This window comes from Megalops cyprinoides, chromosome 7, assembly GCF_013368585.1.
Source record: "Megalops cyprinoides isolate fMegCyp1 chromosome 7, fMegCyp1.pri, whole genome shotgun sequence".
Lineage (NCBI taxonomy): Eukaryota > Metazoa > Chordata > Actinopteri > Elopiformes > Megalopidae > Megalops > Megalops cyprinoides.
Genome location: NC_050589.1, coordinates 521,730 through 536,491, shown reverse-complemented (window position 1 = coordinate 536,491; position 14,762 = coordinate 521,730). Strand labels below are relative to the sequence as shown.

General features: G+C 50.4%; 1 protein-coding gene across 3 annotated transcripts in view; it reads right to left on the bottom strand.

Moving 5' to 3' along the window:
• Positions 1-11,833, bottom strand: part of LOC118780461 (dedicator of cytokinesis protein 3-like) — a 65,740-nt gene extending 53,907 nt beyond the window's left edge. For all 3 annotated transcript variants that reach the window (XM_036532944.1, XM_036532945.1, XM_036532946.1), the window contains exon 1: positions 11,266-11,833. In XM_036532944.1, the coding sequence (XP_036388837.1) occupies positions 11,266-11,302 (37 nt within the window). In that variant the 5' untranslated portion in view covers positions 11,303-11,833. The remainder of the gene's footprint in view (positions 1-11,265) is intronic.
• Between the last annotated feature and the right edge of the window lie 2,929 nt (positions 11,834-14,762).

The following is a 14,762-nucleotide window of genomic DNA, read 5'->3' as shown; positions in this document are numbered from 1 at the left end:
CCCTGACCAAACCTGACCACACCTGATCACCCTGACCAAACCTGACCACACCTGATCACCCTGACCAAACCTGACCACACCTGATCACCCTGACCAAACCTGACCACACCTGATCACCCTGACCAAACCTGACCACACCTGATCACCCTGACCAAACCTGATCACCCTGACCAAACCTAACCACACCTGATCACCCTGACCAAACCTGACCACACCTGATGATACCTGATGAATATGATGTCTACTGAACAAAATAATGTAACTCTTCATATCAACAGAATTAGACTGTAGAGTGCAGATGTGTATGAGGCTTTATGCCCCCGCAGCTCGGATTGGGGGGGGGGGTTGGGGGGGGTCTGAGCGCACTCCTCAGCAGCTGCTTAGTCACCGTCAGCAGTGCTCAGGCGTCACGTCGCGGTCGTGACGAGACGTGGCACACACATCTGATCACAGCGTGGGGGGGGGGGGGGGGGGGCGTAAACAGGCCTCACGGGGGCTGTGATGATGATGAGGATGCCTCTGACAGGGGCAGTGAAGCAGGCCAGCACTGCGCCTCTCCGGGGAAACAGACACTGTGAGTCTGCTGCTGCTGTGTTCTCTCACAGCCTCCTCCAATCACAGCGCAGGGGAGGACAAGGAGGAGGAGTCTGTGAGCGAGCGTGTGTGCGTGCGTGCGTGCGTGCGTGCCTAACAGTCTCAGTCACGCTCATTTAGTTGCTCTGGCAACAGAGCCCTTGATAACCTGAGACAGAATTGCAGCAGAACTCTGCATATTCAAAGTGCTGGCAATGATCAAGAGAAGCATCTGAAGCACCGATTCCCTACACATCAGAATGCTCAGCCGTGACATTACATGCAGAAATACGCTTACATTATTAAAGGTTACAGAAAAGCACGCTCAGGTCTTGCCCCAATAGGAACTTTAATGGAAGCAATTTTTACTGTTAAAAGGCAAAACTTGTAAAAATATAAACTAACCTGACCACAGGGGGCTCCTGTATATTGAAATACAGGCACACAGGTGTACAGGTAAAAGCCTGCTCTGACATCAGACAGCACATGCGTCAGACAGGAAGAAAATCACCTCTATTTGCTGACTCCGAGAGCATCGTTACTGCTGCTGACAGAGTTTCAATCAATTATCCACGGTGTCACTCAGAGGTTTTCCTTCAGGGCGCTCCTTTAATCCAACTAAACTGGCCCCTCCCACAGCATCTCCTCCCCTGACGACCGTTTGCGTCGTCCTCGTCAGGGAGAACGCCACAGCAGGGAGGGGAACAGCGCCAGGGGACAGCAGACCCCACAGCCTCTTTAACGCTCTCCACAGCACAGTGCAGCACCATGACTACAGAACAGTGCACGTTTACACGCCTGCATGCGTCTATATATGTTGTACATATACGTGTCCTTACATTTACGTATAACTTCATGCGTAACAGATCCTCGTCATACCCAGGGATGGCAGAAGCATTTCCCCCACATACGCCAGGGACTCCTGCGTGGATGTGCACATGAGTGTGTGTATTTCTCCACACCTGGTCCCTCTCTGCAGGAAACACCTGTGTACAGCACTGTGAAGGGAGAGAATGGAACCCAGGCTGCGATGCTGAGACCCACAGCACACAATGTGCTTGTTCAGCACCCATGTTCAATGTGGACACAGAGTACAAAAAGAGGCCAAAATCTCCTGCTCACTGTGGGTCCGACCCCCGAGCTGGCTCAGCTCTATGCAGGCTTTCACCAGCAGCTGCTGCACTGATGGGACGTGATGTGTGTCATTTCCAGTAAAGGGCGAAATCCTTTACAGGCACCGGGGGGGGGGGGGGGGGGGGGGGGAGGGCTGTGATGATGATGAGGATGCCTCTGACAGGGACAGTGAAGCAGGCCAGCACTGCGCCTCTCCGGGGAAACAGACACTCTGAGTCTGCTGCTGTGTTCTCTCACAGCCTCCTCCAATCACAGCGCAGGGGAGGACAGGGAGGAGGCACAGACAGAGCTTCATCCAATCTCTGGTGTTGCAGAGATGACGGACAGCTTGGCTTTCCCCAAGCAATTCTCAGCTCATTACACTGGGCAGCACCCTCCCCATTACAGCCAAGAGGTGCTGCCCAATCACAGCTGACCGTGTAACTAGCTTTACATTACATTACTGTCATTGAGCAGACGCTCTTATCCGGAGCGACCTACACAGGTTATGCTTTTTACATGTGGATAAGCATCAGAACAGCAAGCAAAGCAAAGACTTCTCAATATGTGTGATAAACCAGTAAGCAGCCATACACACATAAACACACAACACGAGGAGCGCTGGCGTGCATCCCAGAATCCCTGTGCAGCCCGGCAGCAGCAGAGCAGCGTGATCAGTGTGAGCAGTGTGAGCAGTGTGAACAGTGTGAACAGTGTGATCAGTGTGATCAGTGTGATCAGTGTGAGCAGTGTGATCAGTGTGAACAGTGTGAACAGTGTGAGCAGTGTGATCAGTGTGAACAGTGTGAACAGTGTGAGCAGTGTGAACAGTGTGAACAGTGTGAACAGTGTGAGCAGTGTGATCAGTGTGAGCAGTGCGGGCAGTGTGAACAGTAGGGCAGCGTTATCAGTGTGAGCAGTGTAATCAGTGTGAGCAGTGTGATCAGCATGGCTGCTCCTTCAGGCTCTGCTCTAAAAAGGAAACACAGTGCTCCAATGACTCAGGTCCTCTGTGACATAACAGCTAGAAGTCCTGCTATATTACTGCAGGTATTTCTCTCAGCCAGAGCCCATTTAAAGAGCAATTATCACTGATCAGAGCTGGAACCAGGCCGGCTCATTATACCCCTTTCCCACTGTAGTCCTGGAACCAGGCCGGCTCATTACACTTCTTTCCCACTGTAGAGCTGGAACCAGGCCGGCTCATTATACCCCTTTCCCACTGTAGAGCTGGAACCAGGCCGGCTCATTATACCCCTTTCCCACTGTAGAGCTGGAACCAGGCCGGCTCATTACACTTCTTTCCCACTGTAGAGCTGGAACTATGCAAGCAGCATGACTGCTTTGCTTTCATTGCTTAAGCGTGAAAAATTTAGCAGAGTTTCAAGAAGTACGCTGCCTTCGCAGGTTGGAGTACACAACCTCACATCTCTCCTCAGACATCACACTACAGAGGAGACACTGTCTGCTAAATGCCAATACTGTAATGTAATGACACATGCTGCGATTCAAACTGCAAAGATGAAGTCATAAGCATGCAGCAGGAGCCCCAGCGGTGCACTGCAGTGGGACACTACACACACTATCCCCCCACAGGGACAGTCACACAACCTTCTGCTTTCAGGTCCAGCTTCCAGAGTTACCACAAAGCTGTAGCCTACAAGCATCCATCCCTGATTCAGCCGTACCCCATCCTCATTCCAGCCTGCTGTGTTTATTTGTGTGAAACCTGTATTTTGCAGTGTCACTGCCCTCATGTGGTGCCTTGTGGCTCTGGTAGCCTCTCCCCACAGGGATGCAGTGGTGTCCATGATGACGGAGATCACGTTCTCTTTAGCAGCAGAACAACAGATCTCTGCAGCCCCGGGGTCCAGATGGCCAAGCCATAACTGGACCAGTGGGCTAAGCCAACATTACCGCAGCTTAGCCCACTTTAATGCCCCCCACCCCACCCTTCCCCCCCCACCCACTGAGACAGCCGCAGCTGCAGGGCCTGGTGACCTCCAGCACAGAGATCACTTTCAGGGACCCTCCACCCTGCATCCACTGCCAGAGTGAGGGCTACTAACCAACACAGCACAGGCACTGTGTGTGTGTGTGTGTGTGTATGTGTGTGTGTGTGTGTGTGTGTGTGTGTATGTGTGTTACAGAGCTGTTCTTACAGACCACCAGCACTGCAGTGGATGCTGCTTATGACTTCATCTTTGCAGTTTGAATTGCAGCATGTGTCATTACATTGTATTACAATATTGGCATTTAGCAGACACTCTTATCCAATTGTGGGTTAAGTACCTTGCCCAAGGGTACAGCGGCAACCTTTCAGTTACAAGTCCTGCTCCTTAACCACTATGCCACCCTGCCCCTGAAGTGTCCCTGATGTTCTCCACTGTACTGGACCTGCTCCTGTTCCTCCTCAGAAATGCACTGACCACAGCAGCCTTATCTGGATACCAATGCAATACTAAATGCACCCGTATTAAAAACTACTCTGCATGCTGGGAAACCTGTTGTATGAAAGCTTGCCTCGATTGGCCCTCTGCCTCACCACAGAAATCAGATCTTGCCTCGATTGGCCCTCTGCCTCACCACAGAAATCAGATCTTGCCTCATTATGACAAAATTAAGTAAAGAAAGGATCACCTGTAGCCAAATGACATATTTTACAGTAAATAGCCGTACTTTCTGATCACATGGAGGGAGAAACAGGTTGGGGGCGATCAGCAGCTACCAGCCTCCTGTTTCACACAGGGAGAGGAAGCTGGGGTACCTCAAGCATCTGCTGTTACAGGGTCCAACAGGGCATCTGAAAGCACTTCCTCTTAATCCCTGCAAGTGATTTCAGGATAAAAAGCTGAATAAATATCTGCCATATTGGACATTAAGCTGGAGGATCACAGAGAGCCGCAGAGAGACGGGCACTCCTCATCACATATCTCTGTCTCCATGGTTACAGCGGTACCGCTAAATCATGCAGGTTTATCCCAGCCAAACACACTGCAGGACCCACACACCTCACACAAACACACAAACACACTGCAGGAGAGAGAGAGAGAGCGAGAGAGAGAGAGAGAGAGAGAGAGAGAGAGAGAGAGAGAGAGAGGGAACGAGAGAGTGAGGGAGGGAGGGAGCGACAGAGCAAGGAAGAGAGAGAGAGGGAATGAGAGAGAGAGAGAGGGGGAACGAGAGAGAGGGAGAGAGAGAGGGAGCGAGAGAGAGGGAGGAGAGAGAGAGAGAAAGGGAGGAGAGAGAGGGAGAGAGGGAGAGAGAGAGAGAGGGAGGGAGAGAGGGAGGGAGGGAGAGAGAGGGAGAGAGCGAGGCAACGCAAACCATTAGGGTCTCATGTACCTGAACATAGTGTTACCTACAGTCGCAGCGGACACTGTGACAGGCTCAGGAGCACAGCAGCGGACACCGTGAGGCTGTGACAGGCTCAGGGACACAGCAGCGGACACTGTGAGGCGGTGACAGGCTCGGGCGCACAGCAGTGGACACTGTGTCAGGCTCAGGGACACAGCAGCGGACACTGTGAGGCGGTGACAGGCTCAGGGACACAGCAGCGGACACTGTGAGGCCGTGACAGGCTCAGGGACACAGCAGCGGACACCGTGAGGCCGTGACAGGCTCGGGCGCACAGCAGCGGACACCGTGAGGCCGTGACAGGCTCAGGAGCACAGCAGCGGACACTGTGAGGCCGTGACAGGCTCAGGGACACAGCAGCGGACACTGTGAGGCCGTGACAGGCTCAGGGACACAGCAGCGGACACTGTGACAGGCTCAGGAGCACAGCAGCGGACACTGTGAGGCGGTGACAGGCTCAGGGACACAGCAGCGGACACCGTGAGGCCGTGACAGGCTCGGGCGCACAGCGGTGGACACTGTGACAGGCTCAGGGACACAGCAGCGGACACCGTGAGGCCGTGTCAGGCTCAGGGACATAGCAGCGGACACCGTGAGGCCGTGTCAGGCTCAGGGACACAGCAACGGACACTGTGACAGATTCAGGGACACAACAGCACAGCAGCGGACACCGTGAGGCCGTGACAGGCTCAGGGGCACACAGCAGCGGACACTGTGACAGATTCAGGGACACAACAGCACAGCAGCGGACACCGTGAGGCCGTGACAGGCTCAGGGACACAGCAGCAGACACCGTGCCTGGTGGGATGCTGTGAGAGCCGTTTATCCGGGTACTCACTGATGACTCTGCGCTGTCCTCACGACAGGCCGGGGGACACCGCACGTGGCGTCTGTGGAGGAGCGTGGCAGAACGAGCCGGAAAGGATTCTGCTGAAATAAAACGCAGCTACGCTGGAACTCCCTCTCTGCCCCCTCCCCCTCCCGCTGGGTGCACAGGATCACAGCCTACAGCACAGAAACACTCACACACACTCTGTCTGTCACAGAGCTGCTCCTGAGGCTCTTTCACAGAGCTGCTCCTGAGGCTCTTTCACAGAGCTGCTCCTGAGGCTCTGTCACAGAGCTGCTGCTAAGGGCCCCTCTGTCACAGAGCTGCTCCTGAGGATCTTTCACAGAGCTGCTCCTGAGGATCTTTCACAGAGCTGCTCTGTTTGAAAGGGAAAATAATCAAAACATGTGGACTGGGATCTTATTTTAGAGCCAGAGGTGCAGAGATCAGAGGGAAGGAGATATGGGAGGACGTTCTTTATAAAGGATCTACATTCAATGACTTTGCTTAACAACAAGCGTAAAGGATGGAGGGCTTTCTCAGCCGGACTCTGACAGGGGTATCAGACCACCTTGTGTTCATTACGGCCTCACACTCACTTTACACGCCTGAGCCTGAAAGCACGAACGCACAGGCTGCTAATAACAATAATAACCACTAATAACATCTGAACGTGGTTATAAATATTCAGCAGGATTGGTGTTATTTAGGCCTACAGGATGACAGCAGAGGTGTGGGGCTGTGCAGTGGCTCAGATGGTAAAAGCACGTGTTTAAAGCGCAGGCTGAGCCGCGTGGCACAGGTTCCATCCCTGACCGGGAGCCAACAGCAGCCGCAGAGATCAAAGGAATCTAAAATCAAAATGAGGTCAGTATGCAAAAGCCAGTCTCATGTAGAGAGAAAAAGCAAGGAGTGCTGGTCTTTCCAGATCCTTCCTGAAAATCTCTGGCAGCCCTGTGGGAACGTAGCCGGTGAGGAAGGCGGAGTTTGAGCGTCTGTCTGACAGCTTAAGGATTTTATTCCCACTGTCCTCTCTGCCAAACGTCTGCACGCATTACAACAAAAAAAACAAAAATCAAGAGAACTGTGCAGCATCTCACACCGCTGTGAGGTGACTGAGCTTTGACCTTTCACCTTTTCTGTCTAAAGCACAGCAGACGAGTGCCCTGTGATCTCACGAAGACGCACACCCCCCAGTGAGGCTCCCGCTCCACAGGGCTCCTTTTAACCCCACAACCTCCCCAGCACGAGAGGAGAGGATTTATCGACAGCAATCCCACCTCTGACCCCACACCCATCTACAGGGTCACATGACTCCCATGTGACTCCTGGCCTCAATAGTGTTCCCTGAGGCCCGGATGAAAGCTGTACCTCACTTTCCCGCACACAGCAGCCAGAGCGGGCCGGCCGCAGGGGCCGACCCCGGGGGCCGACCGCAGGGGCCGACCGCAGGGGCCGAACACACGGGGCCGACCCGAGGGGCCGAACACACGGGGTGACTGCAGGGGGCCGACCACAGGGTTCGAGTGCAGGGTTCGAGTGCAGGGTCGGGGGCTCGCTGTCACACAGGGCCAAAGCCATCACTGGGATGTCCCATACGCCACACAACACAAGCACATTCACGGCAGGGATTACAAACCTGCAGGAAACACCATTTACATTGTGAAGAACCTGAACATTTACAAAAGTGAGGCTGTTGCAGTGCCGAGAGTGAGATCCATGAACACAGAAAACCCCAAACAAAACAGGAGCAACAGCATTACTATGGCAGATTTCAGGCGAATTACCTCACTGCCCCTGGAAGCCACTCTGAAACACACAGACAGCTCTGCATGGTGGCTGCAGCCTTTCCCAAAACCACACTGACTCTCCCAGCAGCTGCCAGGCCGTCTCTACAGGAAGTGACACAAAGTGCATGTGGGGTCACGCTCACAAACAGAATGCAAAATAAATGGCAGTCTCAGAGATCAAAGAGAGAGCAAAGTCACAGATTCCCTGGAGCTCCTGTCGATCAAAGCTTCCACTTGAGGCTGATTTTGAGACTGCGAGCGCTGGGAGCAGCCTGAGAATGAGAGGCCCCTCCAGCAGCTGCAGCGCTCTGAGGAGCTGCTTAATATTCTGCTGAATTACTGCTGTCTGTAGGACAGAATCTGCACCAGGCAAAGAGTGCTCAGAAACCAGCTGCTAGAAAAAGCACAGAAATGTGTTTTTTCTGGAAGGTTTTCAGTGATTTTTTGCTGTCCTGCTGTGGACAGCACAGAACCCTTCAGCACCATGGACAGCACAGAACCCTTCAGCACCATGGACAGCACAGAACCCTTCAGCACCATGGACAGATCCAGCAGAGCGTTCACTCTTAGGGGCTGGAGGTTTCGGCCTGCAGTGTGTTTAATGAGCTCTGGTCTGCAGCCCCCTCGTCAGGTGAGCTGCCTCACACCACTGATCGGTGCTGCAGGGATCTGTTACCTCAGACGGCCAAAGGTGAGAGCTTCCTCTCTCATCCATTTCCAGCCAGCAGCAGAGGGTGGAAATGAAGGTTCTGTGATGGAGAGGACAGGCTGTGCAGGATCCTACACAGTGTTCTCCCTGCCTGGCTTAGCTCCTGTCCCTATGGAAACCACTCTCATTCTGCCACTAACAGAACAATAAACCTTCTAATCCCCCCCCCACTCACACACACACACACACACGTCCTGAAGCATCACACAGCCAGCGTGGGGGTCTGCCGCAGACGCACCGCCCCATCCTGCCCCTGCCCCGCCCATGCCCCGCCCCTGCCCCGCCCCTGCTCCGCCCCCTGCATCGCCGCACACCTGCATGTGAGAGAAGCCGTTCAGCATGGCTCCTGTCTCACTCAGTGTCTGTGTGTCAAAGAGAAGCGGACGCTTCCCAGGGTACAGCTCCCTCCAGTCAAACTGCTCATCACCCCCCAGTTTAGCAGGCAAGACCCCTGAGCCTCTGGACACACTGGGGGGAGGGCAGGTGAGTCACCCCCCCCCCCCCCCCCCCCCCAGCACAAAGCACTCTGAGATCCAGGGATCTGATCAAAGGCACTATAAAACTGCAAATCATCACACAGCATCACACAAAGTAATACACCCCACCTCCACGATCATTTAAGATAATTTAAGATTAAGACTCTGTTTCATATGACTGACAGGCATGTTCACCTTCTTATCCCTGTGAACACAAACAGCTGTGCTGGGCTCCTAAACCGGGGTCATCTCTGTGTTAAATTACCTTTATAAAAACAAAAACAATGCTGACTTATTGGTGGTGTTAAAGTGCTTTGAAGTCCCTGAAAGGTGCTATGGAAACGCAGCTGTGATGTCAGACTGGAGACTGTGGCTCCAAAGGAACTATTTTTCCAACAGTTCCAATAAATCAATGCTATGGCCCACTCACTGTCAGTCAAACAGCAGAAGAGAAACCCACCTCCACTGCACTTCACAGTGGGCTTTAAGTCAGCAGACACATTTTATCACTAACACAGATCCCACAGGCTAACTGCTTCAGGTCATTAAGATAATAAGTATTAACAATGTTGCATAAATGTAAAATATGAAAGAAAGACAATATTTCACAGGCTGTCTACTTCCAATTTATGACATAAAATGAATTTACATCTTGAACATGAAGTCATCCATTCCAAATATGACAGGTCAAATCATAACTAGAGTCCACAGCTGAGCTGTTATTGTTCAATGCTTCCCCAACATTAACGTTACACAGCCATAACCACACATACTGCCTCGGGTGATGACATGTCAGTGATATTATTTTTCGATTAAGATCTTTCAACTGCATAACTTTCAAAAACAAGTGTGAATTTCAAAACACCACCAAAGCTGTAATCCACGCATTTCTGACTCAGTGTCATGCTGCTGTGTCCCCATTTTCCCTCACAGTCATTATGACGCACACGCAGGTATGATGTCCATAAGGGTTCACACTTGCTCCTGTTGTTCGGTGACCTCAGAGACTGTAGTAAGAAGCGCAGAGACATTAGCACACTGCTGAGGCCCCAGGGGCAGCGCCTTTAGCAGACTGCCCCCCTGTGCTTCGGCACGTCCTGGAGATACTTCCTTCCTCCCTCAGCCTGTGTACAGCCAGGCGTCACACTGTATCAGACCCCACTGCAGGAAACAGCAGACAGAGCTGCACCCAGTGTGCAGCAGCCATAACCCAAAGCAGGGTGTCTCCTCAGACCAGCAGGGCCCTGCTGTGGAGAAGGAGGGCAGGATCCACCGCCACACACACTTCCCACTGTCGGCACTGTTGATTTCATTCAAAGCGATGAAAAATGGCCAAAGGCATTCTCGGGCACACTTCTGCCTTCATGTCATGCTGAGGAACCAGCTTCTTTACTGGCGCGTAGGCAGGGGTTACCTAGTTCTGCTAACCTGCTGAGTACCCCAGCGGCACACAACTCCGGTGCGCACCGAACGGACTACCACAGACCACGGAAACAAAGCACGTCAGCTGATAAGCACCGGGAACGCAGAGAGCTGGGAAAAAATCAATACGGATGAAGATAACAATAAGATTCAAATAAATCAGAACACTGCTTCACAAAAAATAACCCTGGACTACATGAATTACCATTTTGAATTTCATGGGTCCAATTGTGTACAAAATACTTTTTCGATACTACAAGATAAATATGGGACCGTAATTAAACTAAAATTACCAATTACATTGAAATCAAACCCATTCGCGATTCATGATGATATTACTAAAAGCAACAGCAAGATCCGCGCTGTCACACCGCTGCCTCAGTCTTGCACCTGTTGGAGAGGTGCGCGTTTTCGTTGCCCTCTGTCGACCATCACAATTAATTGCATTTCTCTCCGAAGCTACTTGCAGAGGAAATATGTTTACTTAATTCAAAACCTTGTGCCAATTGCTTTGTCGATTTCTAGTAATGTTCAACAATATACTTTCATAAAAATGTCGCTGTGAAGGCTTTTGTTTTACCACACATAAAATATGCAGTCAAAGCAGAGTTATTCTGGAATAAATAATACCGGTTTTAAATGCCTGACCTGAACAAATGCACAGCTATCATAAACCCCCAAAAATCCATATCATACTGTCTCTCGGTAATTTCATTTCTTTTGAAATGTGTTATCTTTAGATAAATATTTTTTCAAGATCGTGTAAAAATGGATAGAAAAAGCTGAAAGATTTCGTGCACATACGAAAAACAACGGTGCAGAATGGATCTTTCTAAGCTATCTTCACTAGAAACCGTTGAAATCAACAGAATTAAATAGGTCAGCATTATAAATGTGTACATAGTGCCCCAAATCCATGTCGTTAGTTTAAATACCGAGACTAATAACCAAGAATATACTCGACAAAATGATAAATTCATACAATTAGCGACTCACCAACTCCGATTTTTTCTTCCTCTGTCGGTATCCACATGATCCTGGTAAAATTCCCAAGAAACTAAAGCAGGTTTATTCCTTTTCATGGAAGAATATCGGTGAAAGTTGCATAAACCTCTCAGACCCTATATATTTATTGATGTATATCTCTTGACAGCTGAAGAACAGAAGATGTAGAAATACGAAATATAAAGTGAGAAGCAGGACTGCGTGTTCCTTTTTAAGACATTTTCGCTGGATCCCCGCGGATGCTTTCAGCTGTTTCGCGATGTACCCAGCAGTGAGCGCTGATCTCTGTAATCCCTGCCTCCACACTGCTGTACGGGAATCTGCCTCCCTCCCAGCGCACAGCCGACCAGAAAGGGGCTGCCTATCTACTCACGACTGACGCTGCTCATCGCCCCTTTCACACTAATTCTGAGGTCCAATTCAATCCCCACACTCACTCAGATGCATTCAAACGACAGCTATGCTGACAGATAAAATTTTTGTCATCCATATACTGTGTGAGCTGACTACGGTAGCGCATCAAATAATGCCTGTTGACGTCGCCGCTGCGCCATCTTTAGCCCCCGCTGTCACATGACGCATGATGTCATCGCGATAATGTGGTCCTTGATGATCCAGTCTTCTCCAAACACACAGGGGAGTCGCGATGATCAGCCGTTTAAATTTGAATTTGGGAGCTTTTATTTCATGTTTTCGGCTGCACCCGCATGGGCATGTGGTATGTAGGCGAGTAGTTATTATCACTGACACCCCGCGCCCCCACTCCCCACTCCCAAACAATTTCGTTGAAATGTTATTCAAGGTAAGGAATTCTTAAGACGCTAAGAGGAAATGTGCTAAATCTTTAGTATCTGGTTTATGGTTGCGTGTTGTCTTGTCTTGGTGGAGATAGTGCGCACTTTTCTCACCTGTTTGCACGTTTTTGCTTGGATATAGCCTACGGAGTTGATCAATCCTACTCCTGGAGCCCCCCTGTCCTGTATATCTTCTATAAATCCTTGCTCCGAACACACCTGATTGATTAAATCAGGTGTGCTCAGCTAATCAAAAGTGCCACTGATGAGTTCAGTCAGGTAGGGAGAACAGGGAAAGATGGAAAAAATGCGGAGCAGTATTGAGAATCAGTAGATCAGAGGGACGGCTGCTGGAATTGGACACATTAACACACATTTTATGTTTTTGTCACTTGGCAGACGCTCTTATCCAGGCATATTCTCTGCATCTAATAAAGTTTCATAAAGCAAAACATAACTACGAGCACGTGCCGCGCGTGCACCGGCCTGCAGCCGCATCGGTCGGAGGGACCGGCCTCATAACCGGGCTTTACGGGTTCAAATCCCACACGACCAGGCGTGAGTCCAGTGCCATTAATGGATATTTAGGAAGAATATTACTAATGTATGTTGCCCTGGATAGCAGTGTCTTCTAAGCGAATAAATATGTTTGTTGTTCTTTCGTAAATGCAAACTGAGGCACGTGGGGTGGTGGGCGAGGACGGTTTTTGGCCGATGTCGGTTCCTCCGAGCTTTGCTCCGACTGCTGCGAAGGCACCACACGGGCTCCATGTTTCTCCCTGAATCGTCCCGTTACCTCGGAGATTCGGCTCTGGGCTCAGAGGGCTTCTCTCTCAGCGGAATCATATCCAGGATACAGGCGACACTTTGGTTTCACCTCCCAAATATGCAGGTGATGAGAAAAGCCTTAAAATCTATTTTCTACAGATTTCGATCAGAGATTGACCGTGATATATCATGTGGTTTCTATGGTAATATGCGGGTATTTGGTTTTATTTGAATTTTGGGTTTATGTTTTATAAATGTTTCCTTTTTGGGGGGGGGGGGGGGGGGGGTGTCAATGACTTTCTAGAAATTCTGAGAAAAGTAAAGATTCTCCTGGAGCATGAGGTTGCCATGGTGATGCAGTTGCACAGCCTGGCGCCGGAGCGGTTCTTGTTTTAACCTGCATCGCGACAGGAAAAGGTGCCTCTCTCCCTGCATAACCTGCATTTTAGGTATGAATTTATTTCAGATGTTCAGGGTTAAACGTCTTTCTGTAGCTCAGTGGCACTGAACAGTTCTGCATTCAGCCCCTGGCTAAAGCCCTGCACTCAGAGTAAAGCAGGGACTCTAACCCCTAACCTAACACCCCAACCCCAACCCTAATCCTAACCCTAACCCAACCCTAACCTAACCCCTAACCCTGCACCCAGAGGAAAGCAGGGACTCCCTAACCCCCTAACCCGAACCATAACCCCTAACCCCACACAGCCCTCTGAACACTAATGCTAGCTTCACAAACACAGCGCACCACTGCCTACAGCAGCTGCTGACGCACGATTTAAAGAAGGGCTTCAAATGTGAATCCCATGTTTAAACACAGTATACTGTATTGCCCAGACCATGCAGTCTGGCCAATGCTAATGCTTATCATGTCATTGAGAACTGGTGAAACAGCACCCCCATGTGACTCCACAGATAATGCAGCCTCAACTCGTTGGACAAAATGTGTACTCTCTGAAAACAAGAAAAGAAAAAATCAGGAAAAAAAAAACAGAGGGCAATAACATGGAGTTTTCAATTACCCAGCATCCTCTGCAGCTCCACAAAGTCTCTCATCTGAAGGACCGATTCAAGGCAGGAAAATGCACTCCTATGACATCATATTTGTGAAACTCCACCCCTCACGCTGCCCAGGACTCAGCAGCTGGCCTCCTAATGTCAGCTTCAGCAGATGACGGCCAGTTTCAATTACACCGAAGAAAAAAGTCAATAACCGAGCTACTTTCACACAAACTAAATGTTCCAGTTTTTATTGGACATAAAATGCTCAAAAATTAAAAATAAGAACAAAAAAGTTTTTTAGTCTTCACAAGAGTGAACGAACCTATGATAAGCACTCCTGAGCTGCAGATTGCTAAACCTGGGACCATGTGAAGATCAGCTCGTTGAAAATGATGCAGGTCTCTTTTAACTAGATAAACGATCAGTTCGCTTGTGTGCACCCAGATTCACGGACATCGCACCCGTACCTGTATGTACAGTCTGAGCGGTATATCCGTGTCTGAATGGACAGTATATCCGTACCTGTATGTACAGTCTGAGCGGTATATCCGTGTCTGAATGGACAGTATATCCGTACCTGTATGTACAGTCTGAGCGGTATATCCGTGTCTGAATGGACAGTATATCCGTACCTGTATGTACGGTCTGAGCGGTATATCCGTGTCTGAAGCGCCACAGTGTTCCCGGTCCTGTGCACACCTGCCCTGCAAACGGCCGCCTGCAAATCGTTAAATGAGGGGTGTGCTGATTGTCATGGTGACGTGGACATGTTCATGAGCTCTTTTGGAAAAGGTGAAATGTGAGACCCCGCCTTACACGGCGACGGCTTCCTCCAGTGAACCAGTAAACCCCTGAGACCAGATCGCAGTCGTCGTCACAGACACACACACACACACGCATCTGCACGAGGGTCAGAGCGCCGCACAC